At 37.8% G+C, this 24,084-nt stretch overlaps 1 protein-coding gene across 1 annotated transcript in view; it reads right to left on the reverse strand.

Annotated features, from left to right (window-relative positions):
• Positions 1–24,084, reverse strand: part of TBCD (tubulin folding cofactor D) — a gene marked incomplete at its 5' end in the record, with an annotated part of 121,702 nt that overhangs the window by 28,118 nt on the left and 69,500 nt on the right. Inside the window, 9 exons of the mRNA XM_080629102.1 lie at positions 2,236–2,317; positions 4,418–4,494; positions 4,914–4,976; positions 7,070–7,101; positions 15,196–15,267; positions 16,715–16,832; positions 17,750–17,823; positions 18,548–18,628; positions 22,407–22,492. Coding sequence (XP_080485228.1) covers positions 2,236–2,317; positions 4,418–4,494; positions 4,914–4,976; positions 7,070–7,101; positions 15,196–15,267; positions 16,715–16,832; positions 17,750–17,823; positions 18,548–18,628; positions 22,407–22,492 — 685 coding nt within the window. The remainder of the gene's footprint in view (positions 1–2,235; positions 2,318–4,417; positions 4,495–4,913; positions 4,977–7,069; positions 7,102–15,195; positions 15,268–16,714; positions 16,833–17,749; positions 17,824–18,547; positions 18,629–22,406; positions 22,493–24,084) is intronic.

The raw sequence follows: 24,084 nt of genomic DNA on the forward strand, positions 1-24,084 counted from the left end.
TTTTATATTTCCAGGTCATAACTTTCCATAATTAGACAAGTATTCTGTGTTAGGAAAGAGATGTCTTTGCATTTGTAAAGGTCAGTTATTCGAGGGTTTTCCCCCAGAAAAGTCCTATTGGACTGGGAGTTTAAACACACACACTCAGATCATACCTAACCAATGAGATAATTTCATATTATGTTACAGAGAGACAAAAAACAAGTTGGGCTTTCTGCAGAGAAAGCTCAAAAAGAAGGGACCACTTTGAAGTAAGGATGCTGTGCTCTGACAATGAGCATTGCTATGTGACAAAACAGGGACAAAACAAGGACAATGGCCTCTACAAGAGGTAGGAGACAAAAGGCGCAAGAGTAAACTGAACTGCACACGGAAAAAGGAGCCTCAACAATAAAATGATACAAAGAAGAAAATGAGAATGAATGAAAAAAAATAAGAAGAAAAAATTCAAGACTCTATGTCTTTCCATTGTAGTTTTTATCACTGATTTAACAGACAATACTTCCTTTACCAGCTTTTTTAGTCAATACATTAAATTCTTCTGTAAACTGCAGAGAAAAATAAGATACTCCAGAAAAAGGCTAATGGCTTTAAAATGACAGAGGGGAGATTTAGATGAAATACCAGGAAAAAGTTCTTTCCTGTGAGGGTGATGAGGCACTGCCTCATCAGGTTGCCCAGAGAAGCTGTGGCTCCCCCATCCCTGGCAGTGCTCAAGGCCAGGCTGGATGGAAGGTGTCCCTGCCCATGGCAGGGGGTTAGAACTGGATGAACATTTTCCAACCCAAACCAGTCTGATTCTGTGATTCATGTCTTCACTGAGTATGTACTTTTTAATCCTCATGGAAAAAAGAATCACAGATCCCAGGACAATTATTTAATAGTGCCATTGCTTACTGTCATCTAAGATTTAAATGATTGAGCAATATTTGCTAGAGGAAGAAAGAATAGTTACCATAAGAAACTACACGTTAATCATAACTCATGACTGATTTTTTTTGTTCTTTTTTAAATCCCTATGCAATAGGCAAGCCTCAACTAGTTCCTCACAGCAGGAAACTAGTTCCCTGTCCAGAGGTTAGCAATACCTTCACATAAGCATATGTATTATTTAAAACTTTCCTAACCACTGGAGCATAAGGTAGAGTCTTGAGGCCATAGGAAGATGCAACGCCTGCTTAGACAGCAAGATGATCTTAGACAATAAGACTATGACAGTCTTCCCTTTGACTGATGTAAATTTAAGATTGACATTTCAGCCAAATGACATAAAATTAAGACATGACAACTAGCAAATGAACAGCTCTTCACTTGTAACTACTTCGTAATTATGCTAGCGAGGGTAATGCAAATGTTAATATTCTTCTAAGTGTTTTCAGCTTCATAAAACATGGCCTATGAAGCATCTACAATATTAATTCAATACAACCCATCCTGAAAGAGTATTAAAAGAGACACTCATCAAAACCAAACCAGAACACACTAAGACAGAAAAAAATAAAACAAAATGAAAACAAATGGAGGTAACAGAAGTGATTCAATAAACCAGCAGTCTTATAGGGAGAGATTCAGAATGCCGAATCATTGACACATCTTTTATTTGTGTTTTCATTTTAATCTGTCAAGTGATAGTGAAACTGGTTAAATTTTACCAAAAGCTTTTTTTCCTAATCCCCTTAATCATGTTTAGACCTGCTTTCTTACTTAAGGCACCTGCATTGTCATTGAATGTCTTCTACACAGTAGCTTACACATGTACACGCACACATCAGGCATTATGGGGAAGACGTTTAACAGTGGATTTCAGTCCCACAACATACACAATTTAATGGTCATGAAATACATAGTTTTTACTGGCATAGAGATGAAAATATTCTTTTTTTTTTTTTTTCCCTGCAAAGTCTGCATGTGTAATGGCACTTTCTTTTTTTCATCATGTGTGGAAGAGGCTTTAGAGCAGTACAAGGCCAAATAAAAGCATAAACAAGATGGAGCTGACTACAGATCTTTCAGAACAGCAAAAATTCCCAACCCACAACTCTATTCTCTAAATCATTTCAGAAAGCCTGATAAAAAATTCTGCCTGTATTTCAGTTGGTTTTCTCATTCGTTCCTGAAGCATTTTAAGGTCCTTTAAAATTAGTGATGCTCCTCCCCATCCTACCCAGTACTTCCAAAGTGCAAGTTAGGTCCAGTCCAGTATTTTCCACCTCTACTGTAAACATGAGTCATTACCTTGTACAGCTGAATCAGCTTCTCCCTTTTCATTGATGTAATACTCATTACACAGCGCAGCCAGTGCAGAGACAGCAGACTCCTGCAACAAAGGCAAAACTGTGAACTTGATATATTTACACTAAGTTTATACTTCATTAGAACTGTGCTTAGAACTAAAGGTTTAAGGAAAAAGAGAGTGGATTTTCTTTAAAAAGTCCTTCCCTTCAGCCACTGACATTTACTTTATCTCTTCCTAATACTGGTTTAAGAACAGTTGAACAGGAAACCTATGCAAGAAAAACAAAAAAACAGATTTTACTCTTGTTCCTTCAAAAGTACCAGTAAGCTAAATTAACATTTAAGAGATTAATGGCAAAGTATCAACTGTATTTTCAGTTCAGTTAAAAGACCTACAGGATGTCACAATATTTCAAAATACAGAAGTCATTATTTCACCTTCAATGTATTGACGCCAGATTACAAGAAACAAACCATATTTTCCCAGAGCTACAGAAAAGAAACAAAGGAGAAAAAAAACATGGGCTGAAGGTTATAAACAAAACCCCCAAAATATCCAGTATCACAATCCTTGTGTGTCAATCTTAATTGGTTTAGAAAGGATCACAGGTTGTGTATTATGCCTGAACCTCTAATCTTTAGAGTGGTTTCGGTCATGATTCAGAACACAAAACCAGTACAGCTGCTATTTCAAAAAGCATGTAACAAGTTTTCTCATAAAATTTATGGTTGAATTATACTTTTCAGCTAATAATATAATGCTGACCAAGATTATAATAAATTTAAGAGCATATAAAAACTATGCACTGTTCCCTTCACATTAATAACAACAATACTTATTAATACTCCTGTTCTCCAGGTACAAGAACACAGGAATCGTGTGCAGCTTATTCATTCTACCTTCAAAGACACCTCAGATTTGTTTTCTATGCAAAACCAAGGACGTGGAAAAAAAAACCCACCAAGATTCATCTAAATAATATTCTAACTACCAGAGGCATTATAGTAGCAAAATAGACAGAATTAGATAATTTTAATAGACAGATAGATAATTCTAATAGATAAGTCCTGTAGATCACAGAATCACACAATGGTTTGGGTTGGCAGGGACCTTTAAACGTCATCTAGTTCCAACCCCCCTGCAATAAGCCAGGGACACCTTCCACTGTAACAGGTTGCTCATAGCCCTCACTTTCTAAAGAGAATGGTTTTCACCTTAAATGCACGAAGTTACATTGGAAGAGTATCCTGTATATCAGAAAAGAAGATGACTTTTCAATGTCTCGAGCACTGTCCTTAAAATTATTTTTTTCTAAAGTATATACAGAAATCAAGTGAGGATTTATATTTAGTAAACACTGCTCAACAATAATTAATGTTAACCAAACAAATTAAAATTCTCTAAAGTGTATAATTAATTCTTCTAAACTTGATTTAGAAGGTCCACTTATAAGACATACAAGCTCCTTGAATCAATCCCTAATGCCAAAGAATACTGCAGGAATTTGAATGTCATCTTTTAATTTTCTTCAGTGATTTGGATACTTTCTACTCTACTCTGTCTTCCAAGGAAGACTTTAAAAGATGAGCTACCAGATATTTGCAACGCTTTTTTATCTTATTTTTAAAACGTAAGAAAATGAACACAATATGTTATATTCAAATTTCTCTGTGATGGCTGTAACAGGGAAGACAAAAATTGTCTTTATAATTCACTAGAGCCTTTAAAAGTGCAAGATCAAACTGTCATGGTATTACTTGGGAAAATTAAGATGAATAAGTGGAGGGGTTAAGATCATGTACATAAAATAGCATGAAACATATCCATAAATGGATTTAATATTCAGAATTGGAGTAGCTCGAGAGCACAGTAAAAGGATTTGCAACAGTTTAATGGAAAAGTCAAGCACATTGTTGCTGCCCACTGTCACTGCAGCACCAAGTTAATTACTTTGTCCAACAAGAACAACTTTTATAATAGCTGTTCAAGTATTAATCAAAAAATCCATTTGAATTTTGAGGAATTCCATTTTTAAAAAAAAAATAACCCTTCTTGCCAATCTAAGGAGCAAACATTCAAGAACCAATTAGATTCCATGGAAAATAAACTACCAACAGAAAGCAAAAATACTTCTAACTCCGTATTTCATGTAATCGCATGAAGAAGGAGAAACTACAGTACCTTTATATGCTGTCGTGCAGTGCTAGAAGCAAGAGTGAGACTTCTTAGACTGTCATTTATTAACCACTGCCAGCCAGCTGAAACAGCAAAGAACATAGATGGTATTAAACCTTCATACGTTCTTAACTTCAACATTCTGATTACTTTTTTTCCGAAGACCAGCAATTACACACACTGACATATTTCCTTGGGTTTTCAAAATAAACAAGGTTGTAACTCTCAATTAGTGTAACTATTCTGGTTTGGTTTACAACAGACAGAGTGCAAACACTGGATGCTGAAAACTGACAGGAAAAAACCCCATATTAGTAAACAGCTACAGAACAACTCCTCAAACGGCATCCCCATCTGTTGCCATATTTGTGTATCTTTTTGATATTTTTTTGTTAGGCCACCCAACCTCACTAATCCTGCTTCTTTCAAATAATAATTCGTTAATACTTCAGTTAATGACTAACTGCAAAGACAGCGGAAGGTTACTTAAAATACAACATACCGATTACTGGATCTCCTCTAAAGGGCATTTTTGATAGTGACAACTTTTCAATTAAAGTGCAGACTGTAAAGAAAAAAAAGTAAATTTGATAACTGATAAACACAAACAAATGCGACATTGCAGCAATTCTGAAGATATGACAACGAGTTACCTTAGCATTAATTTGAAATGGAAGAAAACTAATAGAAGTCCAAAAGATGTGCAATTAGAAACTGAAAGGAAATGACACTCGTGGTTCTTGCATACACAGTACTGAAAACAGTAACTGTTCTCTGATGCAAGCTAGTTCCATTATTCATGCAAATGCATTGTTTGGTGCTATGTTTCCCCCTGCTCTGCCATTTAAGGTGCACATGTACATATCAGCCACCTTTCTGTTTCTATACCAGTCTGTAAATGGCTCTGTAGTATCGCTGATAGTACACCAACTTGGACAAGGATAATACTACAGCCATTAAAAACTATTCAAATATATGTGGAAGGTTTTCCTGCTTCTTATTAGCATTTTTTTGGACTTTCATGAAGTGGCATCTGTTCACTGCACAGAGCTAGGGGCTGTAAAACTGGATGCAGCTTTATTTCCTTTGATACTCTGAAAACGAGAAAATGTCTTTTTAATAATTAAATCCTTACAATTTTTAATCTATAAATTTACATGAGTTCTAGGCTTACAAAAATCACTTTCAGAATGGGTTTTTTTTTAGTGTTGCAAGGCCAGTTTTGGGAATAGAGATTAACAGAGTAAAAATTGCAAACTTTTACTATACGTAGACTGACTGCACTGCTCAAATGGAAGCTCAGCACTTGGGTGAACACAGGGTCTTTCACCTCCTGATGACCAGCTCAAATACAACAGATCCCTATACATTCATATTCCCTATCTGACTGCTTTAGACATGGTGGAGGGTTGGTAGAGAGGAGGGAAAGGACAGAACAAGCTACCACATAACGCCACCTTTTTGTTATTGCTCCTCCCACAGCCTAATCTTTGAATCTTCCTCTGGGCTCTGTACACAGTTCATCGTCTTCCTCATTTATAATCAACTAACTGGGCTCCAAACCTACTCTTGAATTTAGTCCTCACTATGGTAATATCACACAGGCTCCCTGGGCTCAAACTCAATTCTTTGTTCTCGTATTTATCCACAGACAAGGTTAAGCACAGTGACTAAAACCAAGTCTCTTAAGGCTCCTCCTTAGCTCTCTATGCTTCTTTATGCTCTATTGTGGTTGAGACCATCATCTTCATTAGACATGCAGGCAATCTGTGGAGCATTTTCAATTCTTCTCTTATTCCACCTACACAGCAGTATCATGCCAAAATACTGTCATTTGTACTTCTCCAAAATCATGAAATATTCAGCTGCTTGAAAGCTAAAAGATGTTACCAAACCTACCTATCCCTTCAGCCTGCATTATCATGTCACAGGACTGTAAACTCAAAGACTGCAGAAATCCTTCTTGCCCCATCACCTCTTTTATTTCATCTTGGCACTAAAACTCCTTTACCGGCTATGTTTGCATGGCTTCACACCTTCAAAGCCAGACTCTGCTCCATGGCACTTACTTCATGCAACCCATGAGCAGGAAACTCAAGTTGGCATCATTTCCTTACCCACCCGGGCTACCTGGATGGATACTTTTTCCTGCACTGCTGATCCTTTCCTTTTTACAGAGGTTCTACATATAACAATCTTCAAAATCCATGTGAACAACCTATCATATTTTCTGTGATACCACCCTTTCCACAAGCTGGTTTTATATGGTCTTTAGTCTTTCTGCACACACATATGATGATAAAATCAGTATTACATGATGGCATTGGCCTTAATGGACAGACTGTATCTCTTCTGGAGCACAATCTGAGTAAATCAATGGAGGAAGAAAGTTCACTGTATGCAACAACAGAAGGAGAGAATGTGTGCCAAAAAACCCAAGAACCACCTCCAACTCTCAGTTATTCACAAGTGTGCTGGCAATGAAGGTTCTGGTGTTCCTGTCTTCTGACTGGCCTCCAAGCTTTCTATTATTTTCATTACTGTGCCTGCTTTATTTATGCCTTGAACACAACATATGCAAAAACAAACTGGAAAAGACAAAACAGAAGAACTCATGACTGCACATTCTCTGCTTTCACTCCCCAGTGTGATACTTACCAGCTGGTCTCATCAGTTCTCCACCTAAACCCCTGCAAAGCAGAAAGAGCCATCAGAGAATAACCTACCACAGGCAACCCGAGTGCATTGCAAAGTGAGGAAAAAACCCTCACAACCATGTCAGAATGAAAGCAGATCACACAATACTTGCAGGTTTGTATCTGACCAACTCTAAAAAACTTTAGATCAACTGCTGTCTTGACTTCAGCTTGATTTACACAAAAGCTTCCTGAATATTTAACTTTCTTTTTTGCAAAAATGTGGTCCTAGACTAATTTTTGATGTGAATAATTAAGACTCAAGTTCATTCTGCTTTCTTTTCAGTTGCTTCAAGAAGCATTCCAAACCTGTGGGACTTGCCGCAGGACTTTTCAGTCATACAGCCTCTACAAGTTTCTGACTTCAACAACTAAAAAGCAATTACATGCAATTTTTAAACGAAATCTACATTAAACAGCAACTTCATTCACAGTTGCCATTTTCACAAACGGTAACTGCCTTACCTCCTTGGAGAAGTTTCTCACCCTTCTCTCTTCACCCTCTCCTTCCCTGCTGAAAGCCCCCTCCCAACTGATTTTGCATCCACCATCACAAATAAAGGGGGCAAAAACTTCCAGGACATCAGAAAAGGGAAAGAAACAAACGGCTCAAGATGCTTCAGACCCTCCTGGAGTGAGTGTTACACAAGGATGGTCTCTCAAGCTCAGGCTTACCCAGCCCAGGTAACCCTGCCTGAGCCTTAGCCTGGCTGCTGAAAGTGCCAGGAGGAGAAAGTCTGAACTGGGCAGAAAGTGGGCAGAGAAGCATCCTGGCAACAGCAGGGCCTGCTCCATTCTTTAGCCTCTCGTGTCTCTGGGCAGAGACGCTTCCTCCCAGAACTGAGCAGTATCTGCTGCTTACATGGATATCCCCACGGTGCCGCAGGCACTGCTTGGGGCGTTCTGCTCAGTGTCACCCTCTGTGGCTTAATTTTTCCATTTTATGAACCTTTGACCCCTGCCCTTCCTTTGGATATTTCTTCTCTCAACTCCTTATTCTTGTCTCCCTTCACTTTTGCTGGAATATTTCCTCCCTGAGGTGTGCCAAACCCTTAATCACCTGTTTGTATGGCCAAGCTCTGGCAGAAACTCCCAGCAAGGGGGAGGAACAACAAAGACTTTTTGTTTATTTGCTTGGTTTGGGGTTGGTTTTTTTAAACCTTTTCTTCCCTCCTCTCCTCCTCCCTCCCCACAATAAAATTAGTAGCTATGCTCAGAAGGCAAACTTAGCAACCTTAACAACCCTTAGAACTTTGTTCTCCAGTTTACCCTTTTATATGAGCTTCAAAAGCCTAAACGTTTTAAACAAGTTTTTCCATTCCCTACAAGTAGGTGCCTCCTGTAACATGCACTGGGTTTTTGACTGCTCAACATTTGCATTGGTTTGACAGGTAATGCAGAGACGCCAACTCCACAATATTCTCATTTGCCACAGATCAGCATTTCCTGTAATTGGGAAATTTTTGCTTTCGACAATCAATGTATTAAGCTCAATGTAGTAATCCACAGCTCAGTTTATCATCATAGGAAGCAAGCACAGATTCCACATCACCATGCTGATAAGGTCTTTGTATTATCTACCCCACCTTCCTGCCATGTTGTCTGCTCTCCAGCTTCTAAAAAATTTAAATTAGAGAAGAAAGAAGTGATGCAAGGAGTCGAGACAGCGGCAAAAATAGAAGAACGATGTGGCAAGGCCTGCTTCCTCCTCAGCGTTTCTTTTTCCTTCATTTTGTCCTCACCCAATCCTTGCCTTTTGTCTGTTGCCTTACTGCAAATGAGTATAAAATAATGATCTTGTAAATTTGTTTGGTGTGCAACAGAGTCTGCTGATGCAAGGATTCAGATACGGACTTCTGTGCAAACTACAAAGCAAAAACTGAGTCATAAAGGCTGCTCTTCTCCACTTCTGCACACTGCCAATAAGGAAGTCAGGCCACTTAAAGCTACTCTTATGTTAATAATTTGACAGCTATCCCTTCCTCTGGCATTACATCAACTCAATTTAATTTCAGAGTTTAGAGCTTCACCAAAGACTGCTGTCCCTTGTGCAAGAATGAAGCATGGTGACTGACTTGCATAGTAAGATTTCCATGTAATACAGAAATGAATCAAATCCATCTCTGAAGGCACTGCGATACTGTGTGTTCTCCTCTGCAAAGCTCTTGAAGTTATTTCTTGCCTACACACCACAGTATGTCCATCAGTATATCTACAGTTTTCTTCTTTTCCACAGCTCATACATATTTCAATTTCAAGAACTGAGAATTCTATCAGAACCCTAGATCTTCCCTCAGTCAGTGCTTAGTTCGTCAAGCATGATGCGCATCTTTCTATTAACTTTATCTCGCTCTACAGTATTTCACTAAATTAAAAAGATACGGATCTACCTAATTCAGAGATTCTGAATTTTGCTGTACTGTCAGTATTCTCTCTTTTTTCTTCCAAAGACACATCCACAAGTTGCATCACATTAATAGATGTACCTGTTTCAAGGTTTAATTATTAATTCAATTTGGAACTTGACTGATGCAGTGCCCAGGTGCCATGAGCTCCTAAGCATTCCTTCCTACGTACACTTCCACAGCAACGCTTCTCTCCAGAAACAGCTTAGGATGAGTCACAATTTATTTGTGGAAAATATAATAAAAATACACAATCCCTTGTAGAGCTGATGAATTATGATTACTGACCTCAGGATGCTTGTATCTAATTATGTAGGCCTGAATCAGAACCAATGGCAGTGCTGTTTCCAGTGCACATGGAAGTTGAAGGTATTTTTGTGGATCCTAGGTTTTTTTAGTTATTTGAAACCTGCCTTTTGCGAGAAGCTTAGAATTCAACTTCAGGATTATAAATAACAGTAACAGAAGCTGTCAGTATATACATTTTTATAAACACCTGAACCTGAAGTTAAAACTACTGGAATAGCTCAAGAGATTCAATCACAAGTACTCGATTTCCAAGTAGCTAAAAACACCTGCTCAATAAGGATTTTCAGCTCCATATGAATTGTAACCTATTATTTTCCATGAGAACTCTGTCTCAAATAGAATCAAGGTATCTTAAAAGGTTCAGGTTACATACTTACTGGGCTTGGAAAGTACAAAATGGCTTTATCACAAGTAACACAGGGGAGGAAAAAGATATACCTCTGATCCTTGTAACTCTTCACAGTACAGCCCGACCTCCTAGAACCATCATTTTACTGGATGCAAAAATAATTTAAACTTGGAAGAATTGTTAAGATGAGCTTTGTTGCAGGGCTGAAATTATTTGCTGATTAAGTTAATATGCCTAAAAACCTCTTCTGCAGATGGCTGCCAAGAAACACATTTGCCCTGAAACCATCAAGATTAGTTGCTACCTTAAAGGTCTTTGAAATGAGAGGAGTTTCTCTTTTGCCTAGCACCTGTCAACACCTACAGGCTACCCTATGCTTTTGGAAGGCTTACACTCTGAGGATGACAGTCCAACTTTGGCTGCTCTTCTAGAACCCTAAAATTGCTTGTCTCACGTAGCTGACCATGTAATACACGCAGCCAGTCTCTTCATATGTTACAAGAATGAGATCAGAGCAAAACTCGGCACGCAGCACATTGCACTACCTGAATCATCCAGTGTGGGAGTCGCTACCAAACACCGGGCATCCTGTCAGACCTTCGATGGGAACCCTGAGGGCCCAATGAATAGAACAGCTGCTGAAATACAGAAGTGCAGTGCATCTCCCTGATAAAAGTCCCATGTATCTATCTGCAGCACTTCCATACCCACCCTGAAGTACCCTGTTATCCAACCCTGTGTATTAGGACCTACATTATCAGACTTAGAACTGGCTACAAGAAAGGAGGTAAAAAAAATTCCAAACATCTGTTTGGCTGAATAGTCAGTCAAGAACCTTGTATCAGATGATGCTTTTTTAAAGAATCTTAACAGCATTACTATTAAAAATACTTATTTCTTGAGGACTTTCCACATTCAGAACTAGCACAATGTCTCAGATGCACTACAGAAATATATCTGCTACAAAAAATAAGATTCTAACCATACTGGTTCAGTAGAAGCCAGGTTGATTTAAGGCCAGGTTGGACAGGGTTTTGAACAACCTGGTCTACTGCAAGGTGTCCCTGCTCATGGAAGGAGATTGGAACTGGATGAGCTTTAAGATCCCTTCCAACCCAATCCATTCTATGATAATATACATAAGGTTGACCATTAACACTGTGTTTAAACTGGCAGACTGACTTCCTATCCCAAGTAAGACAGTTTAAGATGACAGATGCCACAAGATTTTGTCTTAGGTTTTTATATACAAAAGTAACATTTGAAGCAAATGAAAGATAGCTCCATTTTTATAACTCCATTACCCACAGAGCACAAAACATGCACTATGGACAAATACACTAAGTGGCATGGTTTGCATACGACTTGTTATGACTAGAGCCCTTCTGATACAGAAAATCAGGCTCACTGTGCAATACTGCACTGGAAGCACACATGCAAATTCTTAAACCAACCAGCTCCTCAAGACAAACTTGTGCTTCAAATGTGTCAGAGTCAAGACTAATGGAAGGAAGTACATACTGTTGTGCCTGGACTTGCATCCTCCTTTTTCAGCATACTATGGTAAACCCAGAAAAGGACTTCTACAGGAAGACAGAAAGATACTTCTGGTCTTTAAAAAATGTTAATCCAGTAGAGGACAGGATTTTCTACAATTAGTATAAACAAATTAGATTGCTTCAAGTATCCTCAAAATTGAGAGGCTGGGCAGGATAACTCAAAACTTGAACTGCATCCTATGTGAAGAGTAATTCATGGCCACCACTGAAAATCAGGTCAAAGACATAGCAAGAGCTGCTAAAGAAAGTAAGATCATCAGCTACATGAAGGCCTCCATTAGAGCACTTTGGCTTTATCTTTTTTGACTTGAGGTACTTACGGATTCAATGGAACCCTAAGCATTAGACAATGAAGAATCTCACAGCCCATTTTCCAGCTTACAAGTTATAAATTGTAACTTCACATTTTATTTTTTTTGAAATCACAGCATTTTCACACTTTACTTCCTTCCCCTTTCTCGCAGGCCAACACAATATCTGAAAACAGCTTGATCAAAGCATTAAAACCCATTCAGTCCACAAAAGCTATGTTTCTTGCCAGAAGTGAAAGCAAAGTAGCTAATAAACCGTTGAGACCTGTGGCCTGATGCTTTTTCTGAATGCAGTTGAAAAGCTAGAAGCACAAATAAAACACACAGGTTTTCAACATTCCTACAAGATGTTGTTACACCGAAAATTCCCGGTAGCAATTTCTCAAATGGAAATCATTGGAATATTATGTGCAATAATTACTCATCACAAAACAAGTTTGGCTTGTTTCACTAAATGCTTGCCCAGCAATATTCACATTGCTGGTTTGTTTTTATAACCTAGTTTATTTTTCTTGTCCTATTTTAAAATGTTATGCATACCGATATTTTAAAATATGGACTGTAGCAGACATCTCCGTGTCAGCCTCAGCATTAGAATAAACAGCAGTGAATCAATTTTGCTTGGAGTTGAATTAGAAGTCTTATCTAGAATGAAAACATTTCTGTAGGCATCTTATAAATACCATTAAGTGCAAGAAGCGCACATTATGACAAAAACAAATTACACCCAAGCTCCACCCTGACATTAAAGAATTTATGGGAGCCAAGACAGCCACCCACAAAGGCACTAATATACAGCATCAGCATTAAAGCCGTGTGCCAGTACAAGCTAACTGAGGAGGAAGGAAAGTTTCACATCAGTATGTGCGACCCTCATAAAATAAATTTCAACTTTTTTTTCCTTTTTTTTTTCCCCCCAGAAAGTTTTAGGATATGAAAACTTACATTAAAATTTCTACATTATAATTAATAATTAGACAAAAAAACCTACTTTGACTTTACTGTTTTCAGGTATGTTGTGTGCAAAGAAGGGAAATAAACTGCCCAAAAGCTCAAAGAATTTGTCAGTTAAAGTAGGAAAATACCTGCATATAAAATCATTAAGGGATAGAAGTCATTAATTGTGTTTTGATTTCCTTAAATTTAGGAACAAACTCTGAAGTCACATACTAGCTCTGGTTCACATTTACTTAACAGTTACTTAGTACTGGTAAGGCAAACTGCCTTTATTTCCTGGAAGCTTTAATAAAGAGGAAATGAAAAACAACACAGTGAAACTCATTTATATTTTCTTTGGTGCAAGGGATGAAAACTTGCATGGAACCTTTTGTAATACTCCTGGCCTACTCATTCCACAGGATGAAGAAAGTAATTCTGGGACTTCGATAAAAGCTCCTTTAATAAATAAATAAATAACTTTTGGACTCGTTAACTTATTAGGTAAAGGTCATTTCTATAAACCTATTTGAACCATACAAGTACTACAGTACAGGTGAATAATGAGAAAGAAATCCATTGCATACTGCTGCAGCCACGAATTAGCAAGCATATTCTGGTTCACATTCTGTCCTGTCTCTATCACAATATTGAGACCAGTACTTACTGCTTTCCCATTAATCTAACATGCCTTGGGAGTTGCACTCTCTAAAGACCACAACCACTATAAAACAACATCAGCCTCTGTAATAGGCAGACAAAGCCAAAGGAATGCACACACTTGCATTTGGATGACCTGCGCGAGAGACTGGCAGTCTATGGTAGGTGTAACTAGCTTGTACAACCCAAAACACCCCCAGGATCCTACTCGTTTCATTACTTCTAATTCAAAATACAAATAATTATTTTTTGGCAGCTATTTTCTTACCTGTACAATTGACGCCTGCGAAGCTGGGGGAAAAGAAAACAACAAATATTAGTATTAGCAGAGTTAGTTTGATACGAGTGTTTTCCTTTTTCCTCCTCACGTGCAATGCCTATATACTGTAAGCTATGTAACACTATGCAACACTTTGTGTTATTTTTAAAATAGAATTCAAAGGGAAAATATTTAAAGAAAAAACCCCTCTTTATAGCCATTTGAATTTTATATTCAAAGAAACTCAATTTAACACATAGATAAAGCACTGGTTGTCTTAATTCCAAATCCTAGCTGCTCCTGCACATACCCTGGAAGGTAGTTTCGCTTTTTAAAATACATTTGCTTTCCACAGTTGGCCTTTTTAAAATGACCATAACGGATTAAGGCCATTGTAACAGTATGGATACTGCTAGCCGAGATTTCAGGCGTTTCAACACGGAAAGTTAAACAAGGACAAGGATACTTTTTCAACCTGTACCAGCAGCTTTCACCTACGCACAGCATTAAGCAAGTAGCTGTATACTTTGAATCATAATGAGTGGAGCTGACAGCTTTAGCGCATCAGAACTGGGACTAAAGGTACTACAGATACTGTAGTAAAGAAGTAGGAGCCTGGATGAAGTACTGTCTGTTCCATCAGGTGAAGAAATAGGAGGCAAAAAAAAAAAAACAAAAAAACAAAAAACATGACTTAAAATTAAAGGGACAAGTCAGGCAAAATTATCTCCGTAGAAGCATTTTAACTTGCTATGAACAAGACTTCATTTGTCATAAGTAGAGATAAAGACAATACATCGGTTGAAATACAGAATACGATTTCCAGGGTCTATAAACAGCTAAATTATGGATGCAAAGGTTTAGCAATGAAATCCTGATAAAGAAGAACAGAAAGTACAGAATAGACTCACTGGAAGATCTCTCTTGAACATGGTCACATTAAGGCAACAGCCATATATCTACTTGCACGGCCAGTCAGTGTGTACAGAAAGAGGGAAGAAAACCAAAGCGGAAAGAAAACCAAAGCAAAACCCCACGTGGTATTTCAGGAGTACAGCTAGCAGCAACAGAGAAAGTGGCTTAGCTAAGAGGCTGGCAGAACAGAAAGGGACCAAATACAAAATTATAGTGGGATTAAGGACATCTAGCTATCTGGAGCATGTGTCCAAATTCCTGTTTGTGAGATTGCTTCCTTTTAGCAAGAGGAAGAGGAAAGGAGATGGAGAGCAGCTGTCTAAATTGTAAATGGCTTTTTGTTTAAAAATAATACAACATACCAGGTTAAAAGATAGATTTATACTTGCTACACACCTCTTCATGGATTTGCTTGAGTCCCTCCAATGATTTTTCATCAAAATAATGCGTTACAGATCTGTAAATGTATACAAATTTTTTAAGACTGCTTTCCTAATCATGCTAGGTATAATTTTTCTTCCATGACTTCACTGTACTTTCAAGCAAAACCAATAATTTGATTTTCAAATTACACTCAACAGAAATATGCAATATTTAATTCTAAATAGTTCAAACATAATGACATAAATCCTCTCCTTATCACGTAGCAAACTCATTCTTAAAGGGCTATAAAAAATTAGTGTCAGTTCCTAATAATATTATCATCATTAATAAACCAATAACCTTTTCTCAGCTCAGCTGAATTTTGGACTCCAACACGCCCGTGATTTTTCCAGCTATTTCAAGTATTTCCTACTATTAAAAATACTCTGCATCATCTTCTCTAACTTTTTTCCCTTGAAAAGAGAAAACACAAATTCTTTTGATAGACACTGCTGGCAAATACAATTGCCACTTGTCAATAACTCAAGCCATAAAAATCAGTGCACACTTTTGATATCTGTTATTTGAATTCATCTCAGTATATTTAGCTTGTACAAACAACATTAAATTTGTTCGAAGTCACCACTTTAGATATCTTTGTGTGACTGTATTAAGATGTTCGCAGAAGCAAAATACAAAAGGTTTTTCAGAGAGTAATTATCCAACTTGTAGAACAAAAATAACCCAGAAAGCCTGTCTGCGTTTTTTAAATACATTTCTTCAGTGTACCTATATCTTTGACTCCTGCAGAACTGTACTTCAGTGAAGTTTGCACTCTGGAGTCTTATTTTCCACTGCCTTTAATCTTTAACAGCCGTTCATCCCAATTTACATCATGCTTGTATATAATTCTGCTATGATAACTTCCAAATTCTAGTCTTTGCAATAGAGATCTTCAATCATTTCTCACATGTGATTCTTGTGATAGAAAGAAAAGGTAAATGACTCGTTTCTTTAATCACAACATTAAAGCAAAGATATCTGAAAATAATTTTGTCAATTATTCTGGCTACATCACTTATACGTAATATGTGTGTATGTATACATACATACACCCTTATACAGATAAGAGAGATATAGAGATATATCTATATATCTGGACCACACTCAGCAGCAACAATTAAATCAGTCCAACAAGCTGCTTGAGGAGGTATTTCTCTAACACTGATGACAAGACTGTCCCCTCACCAGGAAGACAGTATATGTACAGGGAAAGGGGGATAATCTGCATTTAAATTATAACTTTGAACTCTCCAAGTAAGGCAGCAAGTAATCCCACTTTCCTGATGATGACTTTAGGCTTCAGTTTATAACATCACTGAATAAAAGGTGAAGCCTTGGCATGACTGATCAAAACAAACAAAAATTCAATGGAAAAGAAGTTCAGTAAGATGGAGATTTCCATAATTATACTCAGGAAGCTTTCAATAGACCAGACATGAAAGGAAAATTTACAGTCTTAGATAATCTTGCATTTATACCTATTATTCTCTTCTGCCAGTTTACACAGTGCATGGGTGATCTCAGCACAGGCAAGAATTGCCCCATGGCGTGTGTGCAGATCTGTGCCCACTGATAAAGGCAGAAGTCTTGGCAAAACTGAAAGAGATGAAATAATGTATTAATTTTTTTAAACAAAGAATAGTGATAGATCACAGTTGTAAACGTAACCACGTCTGCCTACAAATAAGACGGGAAAACCATTTCTGGGAAGTCAGGCCAATATATCATGGCCATCACATAAAAAACAAGCTCCAAAAATATGAGCAAATTCTGACAAAGCATACTAAGCCACAAGGAATTTTGTACTCACAACTACCTCCTTGTTTGTAGTAAATGAAATCACATACTTGCTACGAGGCACTGGGCTGGCTGAGCATTAAGGGAAATGAGGCTTGTACTTCCATGAAATTTTACTTCCATGTAAACTGCAACCTCCCCAGACCACTATAGGGAGCCTTGGTAAGATCAGGAACTACAGACCCACCTGGGTGTCAGCTGCAGCCTTTCAGCCATATTAAAAAGCAGCTGGTACATCCTCAGAATCTCAAGTGGGCCGAGCAAAGGAGCCTGAGTTCATGCTAAGAAATGGTTGATTGCACACACAACAGTCAAAGAGGAATTCTTCTGGAGATGTCAGACTGGACAAGACAAAACAGATCCCCCCATCCTTTACGACATCAAAGCCATATCAACAAAGCAAAAGCTAGGAATCTGAAAGCAAGCTGCTGGAGCTGCTGCAACAGAACTACACCCATTTATTCATCTCGGCAACTGGCAGGGTCCAGTGTAGCTGGATAACTAAAGTGCAGTCCTCAGACAAAAAAGATCTGGCAGTATCTTATAAATGTTGCATAAAATCTGAAAACTGGTAAAGCTGTTAGCACCACTAAGTTGCAGGGGAAATCTTCACTTTTATTAAGTCAGACTGCATGTTTAAATCTTCTTAATACATTTTGATACATAAGCCTGAGTGCTTGCTGTGGCACATGATGGAGGATTTATTCGTTACCTACCCACATTCGCCATGTATTCAGGAGCCCGAGGAGTAAGGTTATGCAGAGCCTTGGTTGAAAGTTCTCGAATGACACTGAAGATGAACAAAGCATTTTTGCATTTTTGGGGGGTCAGCAATTTAATAGAAGTAATGGATTACAAACTAATGTCAGGACCAAAATGAAGACCCCAGCAACATTAAAAATTACAGTATTTTCTGTCCATCCCATGCTACCCCCCCCCCTCAAAAAAGCCAACAAAACCCAAGAGTGGACCAAACAGACAGCCTACAGCTAGCTTTTAGCCATGTATTGCTGAAAGAGACAAAGAAAAACCTAAGTGTGGATGGTAGAACCTGAGGGCTCATTCTAAGCATTGGCAGGGACACTACAGTAAACTGTTATTATTTCTCATCATGCAAACTATTATCAGCACTGATATAATCTCATTTGTGTTACATGTATGCATTTTAATCTTCATGAACACTGAATATGACTAAGCACCATCTCAATGCATGAAATCTACTTTAATTATGATAATTGTATGGTGATGGTGTTTACCCCCCACATACACTATACAACATATAAATGTGTTTTATTAATCTATTAACAGATTGAGGTCATGGCAAAAAGACAGAATTCATAAACATGTTTTAAGTGACAATATACTAGGGAGGTATAGATGACTTGTCCAGTTTCCTTCAGTCACATGCTATTGCAGACTCTGGTAGAAGTGAAATTTACAGAGCTAATCTAGGAAAGCATGATATGCAGCATACTCAGCTCCTGGATATTAATCATTAGACTTTATGAACTTACCTATCCCAGTGGTTAATCTTCATATTAACTAAATGATCAATCATTGGCTGTGTGTACTGAGGAAAGCCAGCAATATACACACTGAAAAAGAAATGTCCACGGAGATTACAGAATCAGCATCTGTGTGCATTTTAACACAAGATTTAAATCCTCTAGTTTTAAATCCTCCTAAGATTTAAATCCTCTAGTTTTAAAGCAACCCCAAAAAAATCACTTAATCATAAGATGCAGCTCAATTTACCATAGGAAATAGTTTACAATTGTTGAAAAACATTTAAATCACTTTTGTAAAACTTTCAGATTCCTTACAGAAACTCCTATACATACAAGAAGGTTGACAGAAATGAACAGCAAAAAGGAATATTCAATTCCCATTGTTACATTCTAGAAAATCTAGATGTGTATATTAAGGTATATAATTACTTCAGATTGAGAAATGTTAATGATGCAATCCACAGCATGGCAAAATTAAAACACCGAAATGTGCTACATCTTCATAAATACAATGGTCCAAAATGAATACGGGGTTTCAATTTGTCCTTTTTAAAAATGAAGTATACAGAAAAAGTCAATTCTGACAAAAAATGTTGCAGCTGCAGAGTCAAGACCTAAGACCTAAGGGAACACCAGAATTCATTAGCTAGATAGCCTGCATCATTACCTAACCTGATAGCCACACTTGCTTTCCAATCTTCAGAAACATCAGCTACTGAAAGCTAGGGTCAACAGAAGTGAAATGGTTTTTCAGTACATCTGATGTATATTCAATAACCTTCGAAAGCTAAACAATCAGTAGAATGTGTTTGTGTCAAAATGGTCTGCACAAAGAGACAACATTGAGGCATGGATTATCTCAATGTCACCTGTCTTAATCTTTTGAGTGACTAACTTTGCAACCATAATAGTGTTCCACTAATACATGTGTGTGTGATTAGAAGCAAAACAAAGACAAAAACCAAGTAGTGTTGCCTGGTATCTATGCAATTCATCAGAAGAGTAGGAATCCTTAGATCCACAGCACAGACCTCACTCATTTGAGCCAACACAGGGTATAGAAGTATATCTACTACTGCTATGAGCCCTGGAGGGGGCTTAGACAGGTGGTTTAACTGGTTATTGATGCCAGAAGAGAAATAGTAAAATTTATTGTTCTTTAGTTTCTTTCCCTGTTCTGGAAGAACATAAAATAACAGACAGATTGACCCTGCCGTATTTGAGTTCTCCTCTCTTCTTCACAACTACTGAGTCCTAGTTTTAGCACTTGCCGCTTTTCCCAGCCATTTTATTCCGAGCTCCCTTGCTCAGCTCATCAACGTTGATCTCTTGGGCCATGTCTGTAGCACAATCCCACTTTCCATTTTAATTTATAACTAACTACAATCCTCATCTTTTGTACCCTACTGAGTATTTAATGCAAGTAGCCTGGGATACAAGTCTAACCTTCCTGAGTATGTTCTGGTATATTTTTTGTATCACACCCTACTTAGATTAAGAAGCTTCTTCCTTAACTCTGCTTTCCCCAAGCCCAGAACTCCTGGAATTGCATCATCTCTTTAATCCCAGTTCATACAAAATGGCTTTCCTCTACCTTACATCCTCAGAAATAATTATGACATTTGAGCTGAAAGTGCACCCAGTGTGAAAAACTTGCATAAAAATATTTTGATTTTAAAGGGTACAAGTAACTATTTATAAACACATACATAAATATAAGAATGTATATGACACTGCCTCTCTACAAGAATGTATCAACGTTTATTAACCAAAACCAAATCCATCTGGAGAGACTGGCACATCCTTTTCGAGCTTTCATTGCTCAAAGGAATGTAGCAGTACCAACCCTCACACCTGCAGAGCCTCCTCTCACACAGCCACATTACGCTGGCACACAATGTCCCAAGATCATTTTATCTGGGTGGGGGAAGGACAGCCGAAGATTCCAGATCTGGAATATGAACCTCAAGCAGCTTTTTCCAGCCACATAAACAATTACAGCACCTTAAGGCACACTGATCAGAAAGGTCCATTCTTCCTACCACATTATAATGATACATGTTTTCTGTGCAGCCAAATATATGCTTATGTAGTTTTTCTTTGATGTTACTCAGACAGAAATAAGGAAATAATTAAGAATTGACCCAAAAAATAACATCCTGCTTGAAGAACAAGTGGGGAAGACTTTTAAAATTAATATAATGAAGGAGATGTCAAATGCTTTACAAAGAAGAGTTCGATTAAAAAGACTGAGCATAATTTCAAGGAATCATGATACTAAATGCCTAAGATTATTTATACAGAATCTACAAATTTAGTCTTTCTGTTGCCCAAATTTGAAGGCCCAGGAGTGGAGGAAAGAAATCAAGAGTAAAAGTATTTTCGCTTAGCTAAGTAACACTCCTACAAAGCCCATGGAAATTGCAATGAAAGGAGTAAAAAAATGAGCATTTGAAAAAAGAAATTAACAAATCAGCTCTCAAAAAGTAAGGAGAACGTGACCCATCTCCAAGCCAAAATTATAAAAGAGAAAAAATAACCCCTGCTTTGTCAATTTTGAATATTTTCAATTTTCTACTAGTACAAAAAGGCAGACTTTCAGAAGTCCCACTGACACTATATGGATCTAGAGCAGCAAGGACCGAGTCACTGCATTTCCCCATCTCGGGGCAGAGGTGGCAGCTCTGGGGCAGTGTAGGAGGAGGGTGTGCGCCCCACAAGGAATGACAGTAGGTAAAAGGTGAACACAGGTACAGACCAAAATGATTATGCACAAAAGGGACAATATGGAGGTGGACAGATTAATTAAAAAAATAGTCAAGGAGAAGACAGAGGGTTCCAGTGCAAATTATCTTAAAAAAACCCCAAAACCTCACTGGAAGTCACAAAGCTGCAATGGAGCATAAACCATCATATACTTGTTTGCTATTTCATATTCCCCAAGAATATGATCTCTCCAAGCCTTTCAACCTGCTGGCTCCTAAGCAGCATGCAACTCCACAGAGCAATTTATCTGACCTATCTTATAATGGTCTGAATCACTTTTGTAGGTGCCTCTTTGCATTGCCTATGGAGAGAGGCTAGACACCGAGGCTAGACTGTCTGTCTTAGGCAACTAAAGGTAGAACCCAGCCCTCAGCCCTTTTCATCTTCTCATGAGGAAGTGCACTCTTACATTCATTTTAGTCATCCTGTGCACCCAGCTTGCCTCTGAATTCCCCTGACTTCAGCACTATTGTATCTTCAGACAGCTGACCAGAGCAGAACACAGTATTCCAAGACAAGGCACTGATTTACGACAGCATCACACCATTTCCAGTATTTCCCATTGCATTCCTTGCAGACTCTGTACTGCAGGGATCAGTTTGTTTTTTCAAACACTACTGCATATTGTGGTTAGACTTTTCATTGAGCTACCTATGTAAAACACAAGCACTCAAGTTAAAGGCCTGTGCACATACCACAAATCCAACAACTTGTGCAAAGTATATTTTTAAATGGCTGTCAGTTTATTTTTCGCTACCCACATCAGAGTCTACTTCCCATTATAACAGCATCTCCTTTTACTACAACTCTTCAAACCCCCCTTGTCCTCTCTAACCTTGACCAGCTTAGCCAGCTTTATGACACCTGCAAATACTGCCTCTTGGCTGCTCCTTCCACACAGACAAGGAAATCATGGTCACATTTTCACCTTGCCTTATACCTAATAAGCAGTTTGATGCAGAAATAAGAAAAAATAAGTCTTAATTTATTCAGAAACAACAGTGATAAACAACGATCAGCAAGGTGAACAATCAGACAAATATTTCATTACGTAGAAGAGGTCCCTCATGTTTAAGAAAACTAATGCTTGGAACCTTACCTTATAGTCAGGTAACAGTTAACTCTGTTACCAACAGCAAAATAATCAGCTGCAGTTAGAATGTCTATGCCATGTGGAAAAGTACCCTAAAAACATCATAGGAAAAAGGCAAAAAAATAACAAAATGTTATTTAAAATGCTTTCCAAATAGACAACATTATTGAAAACAAATCTACTAATACTCTCCAAGCCCTGAAAAAAAACCCCAACCAATTTATTTCCTAATTTATATTAAAATCACTTGTTATAAAGATATACAGGATATTGGATATATAAATAGGAAAATACCTGGCTTCATGTATGAGTCAATGATAAACAGTCAAAGTAAACAGCAGCAGATAATAAGCTATGCAGCAGCTATCTTAACACCTTCAAGTCATATCCAAATACACATTTGGTGAAAGCATGATTATGTATGTGCACAAAAAATGATTTCTCTGTAAGGTCTAGATCAATGTAAACATGTTTTCAGTTTATGTGAGGGAACAAGCATCTGCTGTGATTTTTCTGAAGTATAAAACTAGACTTAGACACCAAAAAATGCATCACATGTAGGATACATGGGAGTTTGATTATGTCTATTTGTTTCTACATATATTTTATGACTTACTTGTTAATGAACTAAGCACTTGGGGGTAGTTTGGTTTTGAAGAGAACACCAGTTCCCAGCAAAGCCTTAAACACTGAACCCTGCAGAAGGATCACACTTCTGACATCACTGCTCAAAAACCTGGTTTTAGAAGATACATTTCTTAATGTGCAATTGACAAATAAATTTTTGCCTTTTTATACAAGCAATACAATTCAGATATTCAGAATTTTGATTGGCTATGACTGATTTAACACAGTCCTACGCAGCAGGCTGTGTTTTGGAACGGAGGAGGCAGCATACCCTCCACACACCATAATTAAGTACAAATGGAAAACTGCCAACTGAAAGACACTACACTGGCTTACAAAAGGGACAATCATATGATATTTAAGCAATAAGGCTATGTGGAAGTACAGGTTCTGGATGTGATACAGTTTTGTTTGTTTACAGCTCACTCATCCCTTCCACATTAGGATATAGCCATGCAAAAATAGTAGAAAAATATCTCTAGATCTAAGCCTGAATAATTAAAGAAGTATATACTGCAAGCAGTGGGAAACTGCCAGCTACTGCAGAGGTCTTAGTCTGGGAAGAACAATGCAAACAGTCCCAAAAACTAAGGCCTGGAATTTGACTGAAGCAAGGACAGACAGAACAGCCAAGAGACTATCTGCACGCCCTAATAACCCAAAGGTGAAATGAATGCACCCCCTAAAAGCCTAATGAAACACTGATTAAGGTTAAAAATATACACGAGAAATACCTCAGTATGATTTATAGCCAAACAACAAGAAGGACAATGAAATACCTAAGCATACATAGCATACGTAAGGAAAATCACAGCTAAACACTTACAATCCTAGCTGCTAGCTGGACCTTGCTATTCATTACTTGGCTGTTAAGTGTGCCCATTGGATGCCATCTCACTAAAGGTCATGGTGCCACAGTGCACATCAGTGAGACAGCAGAATTCCTGACAAGAAGTTCATGAGTACAGAGGTCCTGGCCAACAGGTAAGCCAGAACTAGGGGAAAAGCTAACAGTTTCCATTCTGTCCGAATCTCACTTCTCCAACATAAGTCAGTC

The sequence above is a fragment of the Psittacula echo genome, assembly GCF_963264785.1.
Source record: "Psittacula echo genome assembly, chromosome: 14".
Classification (NCBI taxonomy): domain Eukaryota; kingdom Metazoa; phylum Chordata; class Aves; order Psittaciformes; family Psittacidae; genus Psittacula; species Psittacula echo.